The sequence below is a fragment of the Equus quagga genome, chromosome 13 (assembly GCF_021613505.1).
Source record: "Equus quagga isolate Etosha38 chromosome 13, UCLA_HA_Equagga_1.0, whole genome shotgun sequence".
In the NCBI taxonomy this organism is placed as follows: Eukaryota; Metazoa; Chordata; class Mammalia; order Perissodactyla; family Equidae; genus Equus; species Equus quagga.
In genome coordinates this window covers 4,011,604-4,036,866 of record NC_060279.1, presented here as the reverse complement: position 1 = coordinate 4,036,866, position 25,263 = coordinate 4,011,604, and the positions used below count along the sequence as shown (strand labels likewise).

Sequence of the window (25,263 nt, the reverse complement as noted above, 5' to 3'; positions counted from 1 at the left end):
ATGGATTACCTGACCCACAGAACTTTCCATCTAATATGTTAAAGAGCTGTAAATTTAGCATCTGCCATCACGTAACACCCAAGCTTAGAGGGAAAACACTGCAGTCAAGAGGAAAAGAGAACACACTCCTAAAACGGGCACTGAGAGAAAATTTTATGGTAATTCAAACTGGTTATGCAGAGCATTAAAATTCTGCATACATTTGCATATTTCCCACCACCTGTTTTGGGGACTACAGCAAGGCTAATTAACATAAAGGCTCTGATTAATTCTGCCAGTCAATGAGAGATAATTACGGTGCAGGACTGTAAACATTCTGCACTGGAGATACAGCCTGTTTGCCAACATCTCTCTGAGGGATGAAAGTTTACCATGGCAACCAAGGCAATTTGCTGCCTCCTCTCCCTCAGAAAGGAAGGTCACATTATCTCCTTTTCTTTTCTCTTCTTGTTTCCATGTGTTACTAGGTCCATATTCCACTGGGTTTCATGGAATGCTCAACCCAAAGTCTTTAGTCATCAGCAACACTAAAATCAATCTTCCAGAATACTGTTTCTCCCTCTTGACTGTCAGTTACCTAAACACTATAATAAAAGGAAGCAGCAGGTCGATGGAAATACTGTGAAGGAATGCATAATACTCGAAATTTTGCACGTTTTGTCATATGGTTCATAGGAGCAAAGTAGCCAGATTTAAGTTTGTTTTAAAATTTTGACTGAAGCCCATCAATGTCTATAAACAGTTTAACTAAAATTCTTAGAATCATAACATTTTAGAGCAAAGATGAACGCTGGCAATCTTCTAAACTTTCCCACTTAAATACAGATGAGAAAAAACGAGCCCAAGGAAGTTAAACAACTTGCCAAAGGTCACACAGCTAGTTAGTCACAGAACGAGAATTCAAACCTAAGACCTCCATCTCTCAGTTTAGTACTCTTTCCTCTGCACTATATTGTTTCTATAAGACATGAAAAATGACAAATAAAAAGACATTTGAAAACAAAAGGACATTTAAGAGATTATTCAGCTTTGTGTGCAGGTATGTGACACAGCTATGTAACTCAGAGAAGCATTTTATTGAACTTACACATAAAACTGCGAAAGCAGACTTGACTTGTTCCCCTGCAGTCATTCACAGCAGCTTAATGTAAAACTGATTTTCAGTAATGGCGATGATTATCATTCTTTAGATCTTTATGAGACTCAGTAATTAAAAAAGTAATACATCTAAGTATTTCCTATTATAAAATTATTGCATGCTTGTATATATATACAAGATTAGAAAAACATGGAAAAAACAGATAGAAAAATTGATCCATGATCCCATGTCCCAGCTTACCTGTACATTTAAAGACTGAGCGGCAGCCTGCAAACTTGTTCCAGCGAGCTGGACCTACAAGCAAAGTAAGGAGGGCAAGTTCTAGTCTGATACTGTTGACATCCTTCATCAGAGGTTGTCATCAACAAGTACTTCACAAGCCTCTGCTACGTGTATGTCACTGAGCTAGAACTGAGACTACAAAGAGGTCTATCTTATGGGTTTAAAACTTTGTGGACAAGCCCACAGTCCCTCCACCTCCCACCGGAAAATGCTGTTAAAATTTCCCTTCTGAAGATGTCTTCCCATACTAAATTAGCATCAGCAGGAATGTCACACTTGTATTAGGCACTCCTCATATGAGATTCTTTTTGCATTCACAGGATTCTTAGATTCTAAAAACTTAATTCATCTTCCACATTATGTTAAAGAACACATAAAAACAAGCTGCTTACATACATTATTTTTATCATTATAAATTAGCAGAATTACCTACTCATTCTAATTTCAAAATTTCCACGTATACACCAGAGTAAAAATCTTACAGATATACACACCTACATAGTCAAGTCCTTAAAACATTCATAGTCATAACTCCTGGGTGAAATAAAGAATCTGTCATAATATTTATTTATTTTACAATCCTTCCCAATCAAGGCCCTCACTTTGTGTAAGAGACTTGCTGAGCTGGAAATTTTGTACACTTTTGGAGCTCTGCTAGTCTTATTTATTTATTTTTAAATAAATCAATTTATTTAAACTAAAACAAGCAGAAAAAACCCAGTTCATCCATTCCCCCCCACCCCACTCCCCCTACCCCCCACCGCTGGCAACCAACAATCTGTTTTCTGTATCTAGGAGCTGGGGTTTTACTTACTTCTTTGTTTATTTATTAGATTCCACACATAAGAGAGATCATACAGTGTTTGTCTTTCTGTCTGACTTCTTTCACTTAGCATAATGCACTCAAGGTCCATCTATGTTGTTACAAATGGCAAGATTCTAGCCTTTTTTATGGCTGAATAATATTCCATTATATATATATATATACACACACACACACACACACTATAATTTCTTTATCCTTTCATCCATCAATGGACACTTAGGTTGTTTCTATATCAGATAAATACCCAGAAGTAGAATTGATGGATCATATAGTAGTTCTCTTTTAAATTTTTTGAGGAACCTCCATAACGTTTTTCACAGTGGCTGTGCCAATTTACATTCTCACCAACAATGTACAAAGCTTCCCTTCTCCACATCCTTGTCAACACTTGTTATTTCTAGCCTTTTGGATAACAGCCATTCTAACAAGTGTGAGGTGATATGTCTTGTGGTTTTGATCTGCATTTCCCTGATTAGTGATGTTGAGCATCTTTTCATGTACCTGTTGGCCATCTGTATGTCTTCTTTGGAAAATTTCTATTCAGATATTCTGCTCATTTTTTAACTGTACTGTTTGGCTTTTTGCTATTGAGTTGTATGAGTTCTTTATATATTTTGGATATTAGCCCCTTAACAGATACACAATGTGAAAATACTTTCTCCCATTTGGTAGGTTGCCTTTTCATTTTATTGATGGTTTTCTTTGCTGTGCAGAAACTTCTTAGTTTGATGTAGTCCCATTTGTTTATTTTTGCTTTTGCTGCTTTGCATTTGGTGTCAGATTCAAAGAATTATCACTAAGACCAATGTCAAGGAGGTTACGGTCTATGTTTTCTTCTAGGAGTTTTATGATTTCAGGTCTTACATTCAAGTCTTTAATCCATTTTGAGTTAATTTTTGTGCATGGTACAAGACACTGCTTCAGTTTCATTCTTTTGCATTTGACTGTCCAGTTTTCCCAGCACCATTTATTAAAGAGATTGTACTTTCCCCATTGTATATTCTTGGTTCCTCTGTTGTACATTAAGTACCCATATACACGTGGGTTTATTTTTGGGCTCTCTATTCTGCTCCATTGATCTCTGTATCTGTTTTTACACCAATATCATACTGTGTTAATTACTATAGGTTTGTAATATAGTTTGAAATCAGAGAGTGTGATGCCTCCAGCTTTGTTCTTTCTCAAGACTGCTTTGCTTCTTTGGGGTCTTATGATTCCATACAAATTTTAGGATTATTTGTTCTATTTCTGTGAAAAATGCCATTGGACTTTTGATAGGGATTACACTGAATTTGTATATTGTTTGGGTACTATGGACTTTTTAACAATATTAATTCTTCTAATCCATGAGCACAGAGCATCTTTCCATTTATCTGTGTCTGCTTCAATTTCTTTCATTAATGTCTTCTAGTTGTCAGTACACAGGTTTTTTACTTCCTTGGTTCAAATTATTCCTAGGTGTTTTATTCTTTTTGATGTAATGGTAAATGGGATTGTTGTCTTATTTTTTCTTTCTGATATTTTGTTATTAGTGACTAGAAACACAACAGATTTTTGTGTACTGATTTTGTTTCCTGCAACATTTCTGAATTCATTTATTTAATTCTAACAGTTTTTTGATGGAGTCTTTAGGGTTTTCTATATATAATATCATGTCATCTGCAAATAGTGACAGTTTTACTTCTTCCTTTCCAATTTGGATGCCTTTTATTTCTTTTGCTTGCCTAACTACTCTGGCTAGGACTTCCAATACAGTGTTGAGTAAAAGTGGCAAGAGTGACCATCTTTGTCTTGTTCCTGATCTTAGAGGAAAAGCTTTCAGCTTTTCACCATTGAGTATCACATTAGCTGTGGGCTTGTCATATATGGCCTTCATTATGATGAGATATGTTCCCTCTATACCTGTTTTGAGAGTTTTTATCATAAATGGACGTTCAATTTTGTCAAATGCTTTTTCTGCATCTACTGAGATGATCATATGACTTTTATCCTTCATTTTGTTAATGTGGTGCATCATGTTGACTGACGTGCAGATGTTGAACCATCCTTGCATCCATGGGATAAATCCCACTTGATCATGGTATATGATCCTTTTAATGTATTGTTGAATTCAGTCTGCTAATATTTTGTTGAGGATTTTTGCATCTATGTTCAAGAATATTGGCCTTGTGGCATTCTTATCTGGTTCTGCTATCAGGGTAATGCTGGCCTCGTAAAGCAGGTTTGTCATAATATTTAACACTCACATCTCATACATTCAGAAAGTTCAAACCATGGTTATATTAAAATAAGGATCATTACTTGGTAATCATGATAATAATAACTAATTCAGGCAAGCGTCATCAATGGATGCTCTACTAATGGGTGAAATTTGAGGAATAACATAATATTCACATTTTCTCAGCTATCTCTCCATAGGTACTTACTAATTACAAAGGGTAAAATAGTAACTTCACAATGGGGAAACCTGGAAGACAAGTGATCACAGTTAAAGTCACCAGTAATGTCATGCTCCTTCTGGTATGAAGCACTAAGAAGACTACACCATTACTTATGCTGTATTCCTATCAAAAATGTGTAACTTGAATCTAATTGTAGTAAAATATCAAAGGCTAAGAAGTCAGCCAAAGAGCCAGAGGAAAGAGTTTCAGGTACAAAAATTTAATGGAGATAAAGTTTCTATGTGATTTTATTCAAATCATGATGTTCCTGGGTAAAAATTTGTTGAGGAATAGGATATTTACAAGTCTCAAAGTATCTCCTCATGGATTATTTCTTAATTACAAGGAAAAAGAAAGCTACCTTTATATTGGACAAATCTGAAACACTACCTTAAATCAAATAATCACATTTAATATCGCAATAATGGGACAAAGTGGTATCATATGCCTTCTTTGTATTCCTGTCAAAAGCATGTAACCTGAATCCAATCATGACGGAGCAATCAAACTCGAACTGACAGGCCTTGTATAAAATGGCTCATCTCCACTCTTCATGAAATGTCAGTGTCAAGAATGACAAAGACAGGCTGAGGAACTGTTCTGGATTAAAGAAGACCAAATAGACATGACAACTAAATTCAAAGTGAGGGACGGAATATGGATCAGAAAAAATTTAAATATGGACCATATATTAGATAATAATATTGTATCAATGCTGAATTTCTGGAATTTGAAATTTGTATTATAGTTTTATAAGAGAATGCTGTTTTTAGGAAAACATGAAGTATTTAGAGGTAAAAGGTCAAAATGCCTGCAACTTACTCTGAAATGATTTTTAACAAAAGATATATTTTGTATTTGTGTACACACACCTGAAGAAATAAAGACAATATGATAAAATTATAACTGGTGATTTCAGGTGAAAGGCTTTCAGTGAAAACTATTCTATTGTTGTAACTTTTCTATAAATTTGAAAGTTTTCAAAATAGAAAGCTAAAAATAAAAAGTGAGAACATCCCTTTATCACTCCATTTAGCTAGCCCCCAAAATCCTTCAAAACTTAGCTCAAAAATTACCCTCTCTCTGATAAATGTCTTAGCTAGTACAGGTTGAGCTAATCATTTCTTCCTCTGTATTCCCATACATTTTACCATTCATTCATTATCTATTCATTTATTCAACAAATAATTATCAAACATCTATTATACTTTGGGCTCTTTGGCAAATGCTAAGATATAGGTAAAGAAGAAAAGGTTGCCATCCTAATGAAACTTATAGTTTAAGGTGAAAGAGACCTAAATTAATCTATTTTGTATATGTGTATACATATTTATAATTATGGTAAGAAAGGTTCAGCGTGCGAACCTGGTCAATAAGGGAGCTGGAAACAGAAGGCAAGTATCATATTGTATGTTAATTATGTGTCTAATCGGATGGTGAACAATTCTGCAGGGACTTGCATCTTGATGGGAAATTCAATGATGCCAAGGTTTCAAATAAAGTTCTCTGGTGTAGTCCTTTGGTTTGGGGAGTATTGGAGGTTCAGTGAGTTTGGTAATCAGTGGTTAGATCTGGAGGCCTTGGAGCTAGTGCAAGAAGAGTCGCACTCATCTTGGAATTTGGACCTGAGCAAGGAAGACTACGTGGCATCTATGTACTTTCAGGAATTTTTTTATATGTTTGGACCATCACAAATTTAAGCCAGATAAAGAGGCTTAACATGTGCCACATAATTGACTACACTCTACTAAAAATGCTATTCCTCTTAAGAAACCAGAAAACTTTTTGGAGGTTAGAATAAGTTCTTAGAAGAAAGTCAACGTGAAAATAACATTTTTATATATTCCTAAATTATTCTATTTTCTTTACTTTCCCTCCCCAAAGCCCCAGTACACAGTTGTATATCCTAGCTGTAAGTCCTCCTAGCTCCTCTGTGAGGGACGCTGCCACAGCATGGTTTGATGAGCAGTGCTAGGTCCATGTCCAGGATCCGAACCAGCAAACCTCGGGCTGCTGAAGTGGAGCACCAGAACTTAATCACTTGGCCATAGGGCTGGCCTCCTTAAATTATTTTACAAGTTAAATCATCTTAATATTTTATCTAGAAGTTTCACATAGAAGTTGGTCTACTTTCAAAGATCTAAACAAAGCTATGCTCTCCTGAGCAAAAGTATGACAACTAGGCCTCAATCTAATAGAAGATGCCAACCTTTGCCTACATAGTATCCCTTTGAATTTGTGGACAAATAAATGGGCTTTAGAATAGCTTTCTAAAATTTTACCTGTTTTCAAGTAGGGAGTTTCTTTTATAGTTCAGGTAGTCTGAAGACGTATTTGATGAAAAGACTAGAGTAGTAGTATACGTATTCAGTTCACAATAACTTAACATGTCAACATGTAATCTGGGCAGTTTTATGTTCATACATGCTTTTCATTGAGTCATCACACTAACACCATCAGATACCACCATCACTAGAGTCACTACCACCAACACTGCCGGCCAACACATTTTGAGCATTAAACTCGTTCTAGGTTTTAACTTGAGGTAGAGACCACCAAGATGTGCAAAGTATTGCTGTAATACATAGTTGTGAACATAAACTGAGAAGTGGAGACACTCAATCTGTTTTCCTTTCCATCTTCAACCAGCTCCCATATCCCAAAACTATCGTGGAGTAATGTTTGTTTCTATATTCCCTTTCCCTTGATATTATAGCTAGAACATCGATGAATGGTATCCATAGCCTGTTTTAGACTCAGGAAAAATTCACGAAATATAAGGGTAATAAAGTTGAGACAGATCTTTTTGAATTCCAAACCAGGGGCTTCACAACCAAGCAAAAGGCTCTCAGTAGTTGCCCAAATCAAAATGGTTTGAAACTGTTTTAAAGGAGGGATATGAGTTCTGAGACGTACACAGCAGTCTCAGGCAGCAGTGGCTACATCATTTTGGATGACCTTGTAATCTACTACCTCCTCTGAGCCACCACAGACTCATGCTCACAAAAAACAGTAACTCAGTTGTTAACTAGAGGATCCCCACACTAACCATTCAGAATGACACAGGTAGATGCAATTCGCATTAGGCTTTTTTTTTTAAGATTTTATTTTTCCTTTTTCTCCCCAAAGACCCCCAGTACATAGTTGTACATTTTTAGTTGTGGGTCCTTCTAATTGTGGCATGTGGGATGCCGCCTCAGCATGGCTTAATGAGTAGTGCCATGTCCGTGCCCAGGATCCAAACAGGCGAAACCCTGGGCCACCAAAGCGGAGTGCACGAACTTAACCACTCGGCCACGGGGCTGGCCCCGCATTAGGCTTTAATCAACTTAAAAAGTCCCACATTCTGAAATAAGTCCCTCAGACCCTAGCATTTCATGCCTCTACTTTTTACTCTCACTTATGGTCGAGCAGAACATTCTACCTGATGGAGATGTCCAAGGAAAGCCTGGGCCTGGGCCGTTGAGATTGCTCCTCCGACAGGCACAGGCTGCTTCTGAAAGTCCAAACCATTGGTTTGTGTGCCTAGGAAGCAAGCAAAATAATATAACTATTAAAAACATAAATTCAACTGAAATAAAGCACTAGACTTCAACATTTATCAGGCACCTATTTTTGTATAAGCACTTTTCCAAGTATCTCCAAGGAGGAGAAGGGATGCAAAAGGAGGAAATACAGTAAAACGATTTCTCTTCTAAAAGCAGCATTGCAGTACATAAATACAGATAAAGCTTAAGAAACAGAAACAAAAATATAAATAACAAATTACAATCATAAGACAGTGCTAGAGAATTCAGAAGCGAATGCAGTGACTAGAGCAACTAGGGTGAGAAGCAGCATAAACTTAAGGAAGAGACTATCACCGTCATCCCTGCTGTAAAGAATGGTCGAGACAGCCCCAAGGAGGGACGGAGGCTCTCTTCTCATCTCACTCTTACGATAAAGAAATTCACTGTGATTTTGCCAAGAGCAAGGCACATTTACTCTTAACTTAAATGCTTTAATAAATGACAATCTGACGGCAAAAGCAACCACTACATGATAAACAAAATAGTTTTACCAATTTCTTCAATCCCAAAGTATTGATTGCTGCATATACCAGTTAGCAAGGGCTCTGTTATGACTACAATTTTCTAAACGTTATACTAGAGCTCTTTACCCACTTATGCTGAGATCTGATTTTAGAATAGTAATAATTTACAGAAAGACCTATCACCCTAATACCCAGAAACATTTTCTAAGGGTTGTAATACATCGTTTTCAAATTACTATATCCAGCTATTATTTAGAAATAATCAGAATACTTCGTACTGAATAGAATATAACAGACTACAGGAACCTGCAAGAATCAGAGACACATGAATGTGGTTCTGAACTTCCATTTCCCACACTCAAACACCCCCTCTTCTCGTCAGCACCCCTGTGTGCACACAGAGCAGACCAGTTAGGAGAGGACAAGCTAGAATCCTGAAACAGTATTTTTAAAAGGGTGCTAACTTCTGCCATTCTATATCCTGACCAATTTCTAGCAAAAGTATCACTTCAATAAGAAAAATTAGGTAGATCACATGATCAAAAGAGCTAGTTAAGGTTTCCTTGAGATAATTATAAAAGCAGTGTATATATATTTCACCTCCTTAAAAATCTCAGTGATTGGTTGTTTCCTAAAGTTTCCCATAAATAGGAAACTACAGAACTACCCAGACATATAGAGTTAATGAAATTAAAAGAGTGCATGGTTGTGTCAAGTAGTGAGAAACTACCATGAAATAAATTTTAAAGCAATTAGGGTCACTTCCATAAGCCAATACAGAAGTTCCACTCTTTTAAAATTGCACATTTTGTCATTAGCTGCTATCTCTATCTCTATTTAGGAAATCATTACTTATGTTAAGATTTTAAGATTGTGCACCATTCGAGAAATATGCTCAAGATATATTAAATAAATCAACAAAGCTCAAAGATGAAATTTTGAAAAACAGAGACAAGCACTCAGAGATTAACACAGTACTAATTAGAAAGTCTTCTAAAACCCAATATTTCACTCTCATGGAGACCATGAAAATTCTAAATACTGGTTCCACTTTCAAGTTCCCATAAAAACGATAACAAGCCCCTTGCAAATCACAAAACACCACACAACAGACGGACTGACACCCGGGGTCCCTGGGGCAGAGGTGACCACCACGGCCTTCAGGGAACACTGCTTAAGTGCCCTGGCACTGCTGCTTGGGTGCAATGACATAAAGGTATGGTACCAAAGCCAGTAAGGTAAAAAGAACACTCTTTGACATCAACTGAGATAAACAGATTTAAGAGGCAAAGGCTAGTACTTTTTAAGAAAGTGCTGAGGCTCCACTGGATGGGTGAGGGTGGGAAAAAGTAGGTATTACACAGATATCATTCTTGTAAAACATAAAGACCGAAAGTGGACTAAAGGGAAAGGAGAGGGGAACAGATACACACGGACACCCTAATCAGACTTGAGTACGAAGACAGTATGGGGAGACAGGGACGTTGGGAGCCAAAACCAAATGTGTGCCTGGGAAAACAGAAACATCCAAATGAGGAACCAGGGGAATTGACAGGTTGGAGAGAAAGTAAATTATGTAAGAAAATTAATATAAGATACATAGAGCTTGAGAAACCTTAAAAAAAAATTAAGCGATCCAGAAGGCATTTAGAATGACAGAGGCCAGAGCTAAACATTCTATAAGATTGTCACTAGAACAATATTACTGAGGTGAACCTCACAGATCTTGTATCCAACCTCCTTAACTTAGTGGTGAAGAAACAGAGATTAAGGAATCTTAAGTGATTTGCTCAAGATGTCACAGCTAGTTAGTGGAAGAGCCAAGACAAGGCCTGGGTCTCCTTTGATTCTGTCTAATCACTCACGGAGAAGTGACAGATGAAATTAGGAGAGTAAAAATGCCTATCAATTAAGAATGGATATAGAGAAAAGAAGGTTGCAGATAAGAGGGCACTTACATTAGCAGATGCAAAACCAAGAAAGCCAGAGAGGAAGCAGTTAGAAAAGCAGAAAAAAAAAAATCCCTCAAGACTAGTGTGCCGCCTCAGGAGCCAGGGAAGAGAAAGCTACAAGGAGGGGTAGTTTAGTACTATCACAGGGTGCAGAAAAGATACGGATCAGGTATTCAGAAAGAAATTAATTCAAAGAGAAGACAGGAAAGGCAATAATACAGGTAAGGCCAAAAATTTCATAAAATAGGGAAAAAACACATAATAGAAACATCAACTTGGTTAACTTACAAATTTCTGGTAAGATGGAACAAGAAAAAGAGAAGGAGCAAATAACTTCAGGATAATAGAAAGGGCATAATCACAAAATGCTGTAGATACTAAAAAGAGCTTATCATGAACCAATGAAATTCATGCCAATAAAGTTAAAACTTAGAAATGGGTAACTCTCTAGAAAATATAACTTACCAAGACCGACTCAAGAAGAAATAGAAAATCCAAAGGGTCCCACAGCATTTGAAGAAATTGAATTAGTAGGTAAAAATCTTCCCACAAAGAAAATGAAAGCCTAGACAATTTTACTATGCTTGCTTCCCAAAATCCAAGAAACAAATAATTGTAATCTTAAACAACTTTTCCAGGGTGGTGGGAGGGGCGAAGGAAACACTTCATAACTCATTTTATGAGGCCAGCATAACCTTGATACCAAAACCTGACAAAGACAAGTATGAAAAGCAAACAAAAATACAGGCCAGTTTTACTCACAAAACATACTTGAAAATATCCTAAATAATAATAGCACAAATAATCTAATAAGATAAAATATTATGACTAAGATGGAGTTATTCCAGGAATGAAAGGTTGGTTTGGAGATAAAAGCATCAATTAATATGATTCATCACATTCACTAAAGGGGGAAAAATCATACAATCATCTCAAAGGATACAGAAAACCTTTAGATAAAATTCAATATACCCTTATGATAAAAATTCTAGGAATAGAAAGAAACTTCCGTAACTTGATGACGAGGAACATTAAAAGCACTCCCTTTGAGATTAAGAACAAGATAAAGGTGCCAGCTCCTGGAAGGCTTAGCCAGCAAAACAGGCACGAAAAGAAAACACATGGGTTGGAAACAAGAAATAAAACTTTCTTCTCAGATGATTGACTATGCATATAGAATATTCTAGGGAATCTAACAATCTATTAGTAGAATAAGAGAGTTTAATAAGGTTGCAGCACACAAATATACTTAAAAATTGCCTTTGTTATATGCTAAATGAAAAAAGTTTTGAACAATTTTATTCATAACACTACAAAAACATAAAGTCCTAGGAATAAATCTATCAAACTATAGCAAGTCCTATTTAAGCAGAAAATTATAAAACTTTATTTAAAAATTAATAAAGAAGAGAAATAAATGCTCGCTTATTGGAAGACTCAGCATTGTAAAAATTATCAGTTCTTTCAAACTGATCTATGGATTCAAGGCAATTTCCCATCAAAATCTCAACAGGTTATTTTCTTTACCTTTTTTTTATAATCGATGGCTGACTCTAAAATTTAAACAGAAAGGCAAAGGGCCAAGATGCTCTTTAAAAAGAACAAAGTAGCGGGACTTGCACTATCAAGATATCAAGATTTATTGTAGAGCAATAATAATCAGAACAGTGTGATATTAGCACAGGGATAAACAAACAGACCAGAGTGGAGAGTCTGGAAACAGGGCCACAAATATCTTTGGACACTTGAAATGTGACAGAGATGTTACTGCAAATCAGTGAAGAAAGGATGGAGTTTTCAACAAATGGATAATTGGGTATCCATTTGGGGGAAAAAATGAAATCACATCAATTCATATCATACAAAAAAAATAAAGAAGAAAGAAAATTTCAGGATTAAAGGCCTGAATGTGAAGTGCAAAACTATTACGTTTTTAGAAGACAATGTAAGAAAATATCATTATAACCTTGGGAAAAAGAAGGATTTCTTTATCAAGACTCCCCTAAAATGAAAAGACATAAATTTAACTACTTTAAAATTAAAAGCTTTGTTCATCAAAGGACTTCATAAAGTGAACGAAACAAAGAAAATGTTTCCCATACATACAAACAACAAAGGACTAGTATTAAGAACACACAAAGAACTATGAATCGACAAAAGTCAACCCAATAGAAAAAAGAAATGAATAAAAATTTCACAAAAGAAGAAATGTAAATGGACCACAAACACAAGAAAATATGGTCCACCTCCTTGAAAACTAGGGAAATGCAAATTAAAACCCCAACGAGATCCAATTTGACACCCACTAAATTGATTAAAATTACAAAGTTGGTTAATACCAAGTTTTGGCAAGGCTGTGTCTTGTCTGCTGTTGGTAGCAGCATAAACCAGTACAAGTGCTTTGGAAAACTGGCTGGCAGTACTGAGTAACAGTGGAAACAGTTCAGCGATTACACTATTAAGGAGACATGCTGGAGACTTTTTCACACACATGCATCAAGAGATAAGTACAAAATTATTTACAGCAGTAATGTTTTAAATAGCAAAAGCCTAAAAATAGCCCAAATGTCTATTGATAACAGAATGGATAGAAAAATTGTGATATATTCACATAATGGGATATTATATCCAGTGAAAATGAATTATGAATGTGTGCACTAACTTGGATGAATCTCAAAAACATACTGTTGAGCAAAAGAAATCCATCACAGAATATATATATGATTCCGTTGACATAATGGAAACAGGTGAATCTAAGTAATGTATTACTTGAGGATAATAATAAATACATAGACGAAAAAAATTTGGAAAGAAAAGCAATGTGACCATCAACACTAAATCCAGGATGATGGTTATCTCTGTGGTAGAAAACTGGAACAGGACCAGGGGAGACCTACAGTGGCCTTCTGGCACATGGTAACATTCTATTTCACGGCCAGAGTTGTAGGCACATGAGTATTTAAACCATATATATATGTTTACACACAGGTTTTTACAATGATTACATTTACATTAAAATGGTAAAAGAAAAACACTGACAATGACAAAATAGGTGCAGTAAAACTTTAGGGCCACATCCAGACTGCCAAGACCAAAGGAAAATGCAGGTGGTAATGCAGCCAAGGTTGTGAGTGGGGCTCATTCCTTTAGTAGGTCTGGTAGTGGGGGCAGCATGAGAGGATGGTGGCTCAAAGGGGCAGATGGGGTGGAGGGAAAGGTTTATAGGCCGATAAACCTGAGCACGCTAAAAGACTGAAAGGAAAGAGTCTATGCGGACAGAGCTCTGAAGACATAAGAACAAGAGGAGAGTAAAAGATGAGGCAGGAACCTGAAGAAAACGGGAAGAGACAGAATTAAGAGTGAGAAGTAGAGGATTATAAATGGCAAAGAAGGTACTTCTTTCTTAGTTGAAAAAGAAAAGGAGACGGTGGTGAAAACAGAAAAAAATGTAAAGCATTGAGGAGGGAGATGGTGGGGCTCAAATCAGGTAGGCAGAACTTCCTCAGTAATCAAAAACAAAAACAGCAAAACAGAAATAAGACAGAAAAGTTCTGGACAAGAGAAAAGGTTTGGGAACGTGTAATGAGGAATGTGACAAAGTCAATTAGAGGAGAATCCAAGACAGCACCAGCACGCTAAGTGAAGGCCCAGCTTGGAGAGTCGAATTTACATGGAATTCAAGAACAGGGGAGTCCTCATCTCCCAGGAAGTTCTGTTTCTCTCCTTATAGCCAGCAGTCAAGGATCAAATACACAAAGGTCTCCTCTCTTAAGAATAGTTTATACTACCCAGCATTGCACAGGTTTCAAACTTTTAAACTCCTTTCAGTCACAGCTTAAATGCTACCTTCCTTTATGTTTCCTACCTCTGGAACCCAAAAGCAGTAATCTGTACCTTGTATTTACTACTGCAATAAATTTGGTACTTCTCCCTCCAATAGTTTGTGGGAGGGAGGAAAAGAGATAAAATTGAGCTACAATACAGACAACAGGGACAAACTGCAAACACACTATGCTGAGTGAAAGAAGCTAGCATCTGAATGGTCCCATTTTCATAACACTTTGGAAAAGGCAAAACTGACAGTGACCATCAAAAAGAACTAATCAACATCCTTGATTTGCAAATGAGAAAAACAAAAAACACACAGCAATACTTCCACTGAAATGACATAACTGAGCTGGACAGTAACGGAGCCCAGACTGAAATTCAAAATCCCTTGACACTCCTCCCATTACTCTTTCTTCTAGACCATCCTATAACCAAAGAGCCCAATTCAACACTTATTAGCAAAGAATATTAACTAAGTGACTAACCAACAATCACAGCCAAGGTCAGGCTCAGAAAGAGATAGCAGGTGATGAGGTACAAGAAATCTAAGCCTCTGGTTTCTACTTCACAGTTTGTTACTCGTTATATTTATTTTACAATAAAATTAAAATTTTTAAATGGATCAAATTTTATAGCTCATGAGAAATATTGCCACATTAAATAAAGACAATTTTTTTTTTAAAGATTTTATTTTTTTCTTTTTCTCCCCAAAGCCCCCCAGTACATAGTTGTATATTCTTCGTTGTGGGTCCTTCTTGTTGTGGCATGTGGGACGCTGCCTCAGCATGGTTTGATGAGCAGTGCCATGTCCACGCCCAGGATTCGAACCAACGAAACACTGGGCCACCTGCAGCGGAGCGCGCAAACTTAACCACTCGGCCACGGGGCCAGCCCCAATAAAGACAACTTTTGACCAAAAAAAGTCTCGAAATAGGGAACACATCAAAATGTTAATAGTAGATACATCAATAGTACTTTTCAAATTCTCTACCATGAGTGTTACAATTAGTGATAACAGCTTCAGTTTTTGTTCAGTTTCACTTTTCCTAAAATGAGCTTCCTTTCAGTTTATCCTTCACTGTTGTCTCTAAAGTGGTCAGTGTCCAAAGCCGTGTGTCTCTAAAGGACACTGACCTCTGCTGTTTCAGCGCTGTCCCGAAGTACGTCTGCTGGGGGAGGAGAGTCTTCTCATCTACCCTACTCCTGCTATCGTTTCTCCATAAATGAGAATGGAAATCTACGCCCTGTGAACATTAATTTTAAAATGTGTAAACGGGAGAGGAAACATACATACTAAGGAAGGACAGGAAGGGGGGAGGAAGGAGGAGTCAGAGAGAAAGTTGAAGATGACATCCTCACAACGGGATCAGCATGCAGACCCCTCCGCCATCTTCTCTATTCTGAAAGTCCTAGAGTCAACATTCAGCTGAGACTCTACTTCCTTTAGGAAAACTTTAAGGGCCAACCTAACTATAAACAATCCTTCTCAAATCTGAACTCCTGTCCAACCTAGTTTTTCTTAAGTAAGGACATTTAATCCTTAAGAGATAACATTAATATTTTCCAAACAGATCAAGCTTTTGAGGCCAGAAATTAAAACTCATAATAGCATTACAGTTTGGTAATCTCGTCAGGATCTAGTTGTATCTAAAGATAACTGTGATACTTTAAACACGAAAAAAACCTTTTTTCTCTAATGTCAGTGGCCTCAGATTCTTTTCCTCAATGCAAGGAAATGAATTTGCTGCTGTGGGTCTCAGACCCAGTATCAGAATCACTCATCAAAAACCAGAACTAAATCAGAGTAAGGAAAACTGCTTGCAGAGAACTGAGTTTGCTGGAATCCTAGAAAATATTTGTAAATATTCCCTGTTTTCAACAGAGACTCAAAGATGACGTATTCTGAATGGAGACCTAAACCCTGAATACATAACAAGGCAAGAAGCCCTTTTTACTGTCAGATCTCATAAGACCCTACTAGTATGGACAGTGTCATAGCAGCTGCCTGCCCTCATTTCCACCAATTAAGAATGTGGAGAGCAAGGGAAGCCACATTAGACATACTCCACCTGTTCTGAGGCTACTTTGCTTCCAATAACATTTAGCATCATTGGCTAATTAAACTGGGAATGAATCTAACTTGCAGTGTATGTGATTTCCTCTTACGAATCCAGCCCATCTGAAGCTCTATACTCTCTTTATTATCTATTCTAATAATGAACGACTACTTTGAAATAGGGACAGAGGGATTACTCAGCTGTTTCCTGTCATTAACTTCTTGACCTAACAAGACTGTCCATCTCTACAATTCAAAAAAAATGCCTCCTTTTGAATGAATGGGTTTACTTTTACAGGAAATAGCTTTTGACAAACCTTTAGTTATGCCTGTACACACAAAACTTAAGACCGAATCATCTCCTATTTGCAGTGAGACAATCCTTTTTGCTTATGTGCATTTTCTATTTTTATATAATTATTTAGGTATAAACAACAACAAAAGAGAACCAAGAAATATCATATAGAAAAAAGATCCTGCTATAAGAATAAATGCTTCATTCAACATTTATTGAGCATCGATGTGCCAGGTGTTGAGGTTATAAAGATGAAAGCAACATAGTCCTTGCTCTTCAGTGTTCTCAAACCTGTTCATTCGCTCATTAAAGAAATACTTACCGAGCATCTATGTGGCAGGCATTGTTCTAGATGTAAGAGATACAACAGTGACGAAGAGAGACAGAAATCATGTCTTCACAGAGCTCACACTCTAGTGTGGGGAAATACACAATAAAAATGAAAAATACTGAATATTAGATACAAATATATGCTATGGAAAAATAAAGAGAAAAGGGGGATAGGGAGTCTGGTGGGGTGCACAGGTAAGGGCTGTGGTTTGTTTCAACAAAGGACACGCATAGGTTATGACTAGAACAGACAGAAGATTCAGGGGGAAGGGAGCAGGGAACGTCAGGGAAAACTTCCTGGAGGTGACATTTCAGTTGAATCTTAAGAGAGTGAGATGGAATTAACTGGAAACGGCTGGGTGGGGGAGGAAAATGTCAAGAACTTCTATACCAGAAGTGGAAGACACCATGTGCAAGATAAAAAATAAAATCCACAAATCCAAACTAACAATTTTAGATACTCTGTTAGGCACTTGGTTTACAAAGATAAACAAGTCATGTTCCTAGACCATAAGTTGTTCACAGTTAGGTATGGGTGACAGACAAGAAAATAATTATAATGTTAAAGACGAGTACTATAAAAAAGTTATCCACAAAAAGACAGTGGAAGGTAGAACACAAACAAGAGTAAGTTACTGTCACTGCCCGCAAGCAAAGCAAGGCACAACATGGTATTTGCTCTAAGAAAGGTACAAAGTGCTGTGAGAGCTCAAACGTGGCGAAGAAGAGGGGGAGACGAAGTTATGAAGGTGGTCTGGGGTTAGACTGAGGCCTGAACCACCAAGGTAAGCAAGTGAAAATCTAATGGTTCAGAGGTAAACACATTTCATTACTATCCACTGCTCATCTTATTATTACAAGACATTCTGATCATAATACAGAGCGAGATGCACAAAGACACTGTTGTAAAAAACAGAAAAGATTCAGTTTCTAATATTATTTCCTGAGGAAAAATGAGTGCAGAGTTGCTACTTCAAAAGTATATTATTCAACCCATTAGGATGGCTATAACATCCTAACAGCCGGATGGTTAAAAACAACAACAAGTGTTGGCAAGGATGAGGAGAAATTGGAAGAATTGATTGTGGAAATGTAAAACAGCTCTGCTGCTGCGGAAAAGAGTTTGGTGGTTCTTCCAAAAGTTAAACCTAGAATTACTGTATGATCCATCTATTCCACTGCTAGGGATACACCCAAAAGAACTGCAAACAGATACTCAAATCCTTGGTCATGAATGTTCACAGCAGCTCTAGTCACAACAGCCAAAAGGGGAAACCACCCAAATGCCCATCAACAGATGGCTGGAGAAACCAGCTGCGGTCTACACAGTCAGCCCTCTGCGTTAGCGCGCTCCACGTCCACGGAGTCAGTCAACCCTGTATCAAAAGGCCTACCACGGTTGTGTGTGTGCTGAGCACGCACAGACTGTCTTCTCGTCTGTATTCTGTAAACCACACAGTAGAACAACCGTTTACTTAGCATTTATACTGTATTAGATATTACAAGTAAACTAGAGATGATTTAAAGCATAACACAGGAGGATGTGTGTAGGTTATATGCAAGGGTATGCCTTTTCACACAAGGGACATTAGCATCCATGGATATTTTTTTCCTGATAAAAAGTGTTTTTGAATAAACAATTGTTTAGAACAGTGCACTTTTTCAAAAAAATCACAATATGGGTGATACACAAGGCAAAATATCACAAAGGAGGTAAATAAATGACTTCAGAAACACTGATATAGATAATTCTTTTTTTTTGTATTTTTTTTCTCTTTATTGAGTCCATAATAGTTTACATTGATGTGAGATTTCACTTGTGCATTATTTCTTGACTGTCACCACACAAGTGCTCCCCTTCACCCCCTGTGCCCACCCCCAGCCCCCTTCCCCTGGTAACCACTGGACTGTTTTTTTTGTCCATGTGTTTGTTATATTACACATGAGTGAAATTATCTGGTGTTTGTCGTTCTCAGTCCCTTCATGGATTTTAGCATCTGCAGGGGTCCTGGAACCAATCCCCCACAGATATCTATAAATACAATAGAATATTATTCAGCCATAAAAAGGAATAAAGTACTGATAAAAGCTACACCACGGATGAGCCTCAAAAACATTATGCTAAGTGAAGGGAGCCAGACACAAAAGGTCACGTACTGTATGATTCCACTACATGAAGTACCCAGAATAGGTAATTCCATAGAGACAGAACACAGATTGACAGTTGTCAGGGGTTAGGAGGAGGGGAAAATGGAGAACAACTGCTTAATGGGTACAAGCGTTCCTTTTGGGTTGATGAAAACATTTTAGAACTAGATAAAAGTGGTGGTTGCACAATACTATGAACGTACTAAACGCCACTGCACTGTTCACTTTAAATGGCTAATTTTACATTACATGCATTTTACCTCAATTAAACAAAAACAAATCTGCAGCTCTAGGGCAAATCTGACAGTACAAATCTTACTATCCCATCAGTTCACCTGCCTATAGCAGCCAACCTCACCTACCTAAATGGCTACTTATACTCTGCTGTAGGGCAAGTAATGTGAGATCCACCCCTGGTGGGATTGCGTATGAAAACAAGAGTAAGAACTTCTTGAATGAGGGCCCAAGAGAGTTTTGGACCATGGAGTTTGTTGGAGCATGGAGTTTGAGAAAGCTATTTTTCATCACTCACCAGCTATATTTTGGATAATACTGTACTACATTTTAATCTGTAAAAATCATATTATATACCACTATTTCAATTAAACCTATAGAATAAAGAAAAAAAGTATATTTTTCACAGATTTCTATTTGTCAGTAAATTTAAGGCAGTCAAAGTGAAATTTACCAACAATAGCCTAAATTTCAGATGCCATACAGGAAATAATGACAACATCTGTGCCTGTCACTACATTACCTTGACAAGCAAGCACAAATTCCACATGAAATTCATGGCAAGTCAGGCAACCTTTCTTATGAGGCATAATTAACATAAATAACAGCTAAAAGATCTTCAAGGAAAACTCAGCTTCTGCTCATTATCTAATGCATGTGTGTGTATAGGTGGTTTCTTCCCAGTGAGTCACCACAAAATGGGAGGGATCTGGGATAATGGAGATCTAGAAAGAGAATCACCTAAGTTATAGAAAAGGCCTATGCCACTACACAACCAAGAAGCATAATGAGAATAGATGCTACAGATCATTTACAGGATCAGTGATTATTGCATACCTGCAAACAATTGCCATTGCTTTTGCACTATATATTCTTCATTTCCTAAGTAATAGTCTATGTTCTGAATTGCTTTTATATATTACCTTGTAGATGACTACACATCGGTCATGCATAACAAGATTTCTATAAAGGTTAATGTTTGTTGAATTGTTAAGTCTATCTGGATGAAAGGTACTATTAAAACAGATTTTTATTAACTTTATTCTTAATTGTAGAAAAATGAATGACTTGTGACCTACCAGCTATTGAGACCAAGTCTTCTTCAAATAATTTAAATATGTCACATAAAGAGAATACTTTGAGGACCAAGAAAACCAGAAAGAAAGTCCTTATTCTAAAAGTCTAATGTCATATTAACATTTTTGTTGGCAAAGAAAAATTTACCAAACATGTACTGTGCTCCACCTTTCTTCTGCCTCCTAACCTCGTTTCTCCTTCGGAACTTTGATTCCTGAATCATCCATCCTTTCATTACCACTTCCCTCCAACTCCTTAGCATATAAACATACTTCACCTTCTTTTTCATTCTTTCCTTCCCTTTATTTAATATATCATCACCATAATACTCATAATAAACACTAACAATTATTGAGCACTCACCCAATAACGTGAGTCACACAACTACTTGCTTTAATGTAAATGTCAATTCTATGCAATGGATTATTATTATCTCCACCTTACAGCTAAGAAACTGTGGCACAGAAAGCAAGCGTTTGCCCAAGGTAACATAACTAGTAAGTGAAAGAACCAGGATCTTAATCCAGGTGGTTGGTCCCAGGGCCTGAGCTCTTGACCACTATGACATACAGCCTCCATTAAAAGGAGTCACCTACATTTATCACTCCCTTTCCTCAACCATTCCCATCTCTATCCACAGCAATTTCTTTCCCTACCCTCACCTAAAACCTTTTAAAAGGTCCCTAGTTACTACTAACTGTCAAATCCAAAGGTCACCTTTTAAGCTTCCTACGTCTTTTCCTCTCTGTAGGACTTGACCACACTGAATACTAACTCCATGAACTTCACTGTCTGGTTCACTTCCGATCTCCATGGTTGCTCTTTCTTAATCTCCTTTAGCACTGTCCTTGCAAATTCCTACAATGACGGAAAGTTTATATATATGTGCTATCGAATATGGTAGCCACTAACCATGTGCAGCTACTGTGAGCTAGAAGTGTGGCATACTGAATTTTTAATTTAATTTTAATAGCCCCTGTGGCCTGTGGCCACCCTGCTGGACAGTGCTGGGCTACTTCACGGGCTCTTCTTCCTATCAGCACTTTCAATGTTACAGAAGAACTTTGTCCATACTCCTATTCTCGGCTTATTCTACTCCTTTCCCAGCAGTATCCCCCTGCCAAGTACTTCCAGACCTATGTAAGCAGCCAGATTTCTTTCCTTAGGAACATATCTCTCTCTTCGATTGCTCACTTCTGCACCTGCAAGTACCACAAGGCAGCCCAAATGCAACATTTTCAGAACTGGCTGCATCACCTCATTGTCAAGCCTCCTACCCCTCAGCAGCCCTGCTCAGAGAACGGCACAGCAGCTACCTTGGTCCCAAGCCAAATGCAGGTATTCATTTTGGATTACTCCCTTTCCTTGCTTTTTGTACTCCCCCCTCAATCTCTTCTCCTCCTCCCCCAAATGCTCATTAAATCTGACCCCTAGTTTCCACTGTCAGAGCTCTAAGCCAGGATGCCAAATAACGGCTCTAATTGAAAGAGTAATGGAGTCTGGGTTTTTTTCCTTCAAGCAAGATGTAAATTATAATATGGCTGGAAAATTCTTTTATACTTGTTAGGAGAAAAAAAGTCACAAAAAAGTGACATGAGAGGAAACTGAACTGCCCTCTAAGGGAGAAGGAAGAAAATTATAGACAATCTCATAATCTGTGCCTAAAGCAGCTCTTTAGAAACAAATCCTCTTATTAATGTTCCAAATTTCTACTGGTAATGAATAAAAATGAAATGGATACTACCTTTAAAATTCCAAATTTACTACCGGGTTTTCTCTCGGCAAAAGGATCAACTGCTCCCTCACTCATTTAACAACAGTGTAATCTTAATTCACGTTCCACTTAGAATTCTCACATGTTCACTAATTACAGCGTCCTGCCCCATACACCGCCCCCCCCCAATCCCTACAGGCACCAGTGGGCAGGGTGAGGGCACGTTTGTTAATACACAGTGGTCAGAATCTCTTCGAAGTCATATCCTGTAACCGACATCCATCAAATAAACCCTAGAGGAGGATCCACCTTTCACAGAGGTGTTTGCCTTTTGCTTCTCGACTACCAAGAACAGAGTAACACATCCTCCACTGTGCTCCTGACACTCTCTAGAAGTGCTCCAGCCAGGTTCCATGACCTGTGGCTTTAACACTTCACCACAAAGGAGCTCCAGGAAAAATCAGTAACAGCATTTCCACCCTCGGGATTATAAGAGCACTCTGGCCAGTGCAGAATGTAGTCTACACAGTAAATTATGTAATAAATTTAAAATAATAATAATAAAAGCAATAAGAACAGTAGAAATAGCCCTTGGACAAACATAAGTTCAAAGAGAAAACAGGCCTTCGGAGTGTGAACTCTGCAATTGCTCCCCTCTGTTCTGATGAGAACTTTACGTGAGGTCTGTTCCTCAGTGAATTTCTGATGTTTCTCCTGAAGACACTGGTATTTTAACTGGAAATGTTTTCCAAAACTAGCGCTGGTTCAAGACATCAAGATTCTCCAGCTACCATGGGGAAGAGCAGGCGTCTTCCCTGGTCTTTCATGATCCTTTCTCTTCGCCTTGGAGAAAATGATGTGTGATCATGCCCTCTTACAAATATGCATAATTTCCTACTATCAGCCATGGCACTAACAAATCCCACAGAACTACTACATCACTGGTGGCAGGAATTTCTGATAGCAATACTCTTGGAATGCTACTTCATAAATGTGTATTAGGTTGCATTAATAAATTCGTTTGGCCCATTCAGTTGCCAGAAAGATCTTGAAATTATCCTGGGAAAAGAATCATCTGAATGAAAAATCAAGTGAACAAGGACAGGAGAGGGGAGCCTTACCTCTATCATAATTCCGGTGAAAAGACTCACAGATAACTGACCAAAAAACAAGGAACTAACAGGTGAGTCAGCTGCTTTAAAATAAGTTTTAATATTTAAAACAATTAAATATTATCAGAAAAAATAACACTTTACATTTAAAAATTTTAAATCTAATGTCATTTCTACCTTCATTAATTATAAAAAATAATTATAACAAGCCAATGGTAATGTAATGCCTGCACTGAAGTCTGCAGAACAAGAACACTGAGTAATTCCGAGGACGACTAAATGATGAAGGATCTAGAAGTCACACGACGTGACAGAAAGAATCTGAAGGAATTAGAGACCGTTAGTACAGACTTCTTCCTCCTACCTTAGCTTTTACTGTTTCTTCATGTTGAACGTACACTGCCTACCCAACTGCAAGGTCCAGCTTAAGCACCATCTTCTTCAAAGTCTTCCCTGATCCTCCCAGCTAGAAACAATGTCTCCCTACACTGAATTCTCATGGACTCGTGTATTCTTCTTATGAATCTTCTATTACATTTTCATACATATTTTCTCTATCAGATAAATTTCTTGAGAACAAAATCAATATTTTTTCAACTTTAGTGATCCTACTGAGTGCAGTACAGTACCTTGCACACTGGAGACAAAACATAAGGAGCACAACCCAAAGATAAGAGATGGCTCTGCTCACTTTTATAGATATGCGTGACTTTTGTCAAGTGACTAAACATCTCTGAGCCTCAATTCTCTGATCTACAAAAGGAAAATAGTGAGGCTGGTCCCGTGGTCTAGTGGTTAAGTTTGGCATGCTCTGCTTTGACGGCCCGGGTTGAGTTCCCAGGTGCAGATCTCACCACTCATCTGTGACCATGCTGTGGTGGTGACCCACATACAAAATAAGAGGAAGACTGGCACAGATGTTAGCTCAGGGCAAATCCTCCTCAGCAAAAAAAAAAAAAAAAAAAACAGAAACAGAAAACAAAACAAAAAGGAAAATAGTGCCTCATATAGTTGTTATAAGGATCAAATGAGATAATCTATACAAAGTGTTTAATATGTCTAGTAAATACTTAATTAACGATAACCACTACTATAATAGTATAAACTATTACTTTATAATAAACGTCAAATAGGTGGAGAAGACTTAGAATAGGGCAATGACTTCCATAAGAGTTTTCATATTTTAAAAGATGAGGAAAATTATTCTGATCTGTGTTACTCCTAAGGGCAGACTTCAAAAGAATATAGATAACAGAGTTGTACAACAGAATATGATGGATCAAAAACTACTCTTCCCTGTCAGTGGACGAGCCTAGGCACAGGGCAGATGACCATTTGTCAGGCGTACTGACGAAAGAAATCTGCCCTTTGAGTAAAAGGAGCAAGGCTTTAATATTTGTCCAATATTTCTTTATATAAAAAAAAAATGCTTTGGTTTTTCCTGTCAACGTTTATAAAACCTTATTCAACTTCTTTACCTTTCCAACTGTCACCTATAATACAGCTAATCAGATTTAATTTAGGATAAACTACTGTGGTGGGCAGACCAACAGCCACTCAAAGATGTCCACACCCTAATCCCCAGACGCTGCTTACACAGCAAAGTGGATTCTGCAGATCTGATGAAGTCAAGGGTCTCGAGATGGGAAGGTTCCCCTCGATCATCTGCAGATCCGATGAAGTCAAGGGTCTTGAGATGGGAAGGTCACCCTCGATCATCCGCAGATCCGATGAAGTCAAGGGGCTCGAGATGGGAAGGTCACCCTCGATCATCCGCAGATCCGATGAGGTCAAGGGTCTCGAGATGGGAAGGTTACCCTCGACCATCTGCAGATC

The 25,263-nt window shown here is 37.6% G+C and overlaps 1 protein-coding gene across 4 annotated transcripts in view; it reads right to left on the bottom strand.

Annotated features, from left to right (window-relative positions):
• POU2F1 (POU class 2 homeobox 1) overlaps positions 1-25,263 on the bottom strand; it is a 173,161-nt gene that overhangs the window by 53,192 nt on the left and 94,706 nt on the right. For all 4 annotated transcript variants that reach the window (XM_046682567.1, XM_046682568.1, XM_046682569.1 and 1 more), the window contains exons 3-4: positions 8,073-8,173; positions 1,340-1,393 (exon numbers count right to left, since the gene is read on the bottom strand). In XM_046682567.1, the coding sequence (XP_046538523.1) occupies positions 1,340-1,393; positions 8,073-8,173 (155 nt within the window). The remainder of the gene's footprint in view (positions 1-1,339; positions 1,394-8,072; positions 8,174-25,263) is intronic.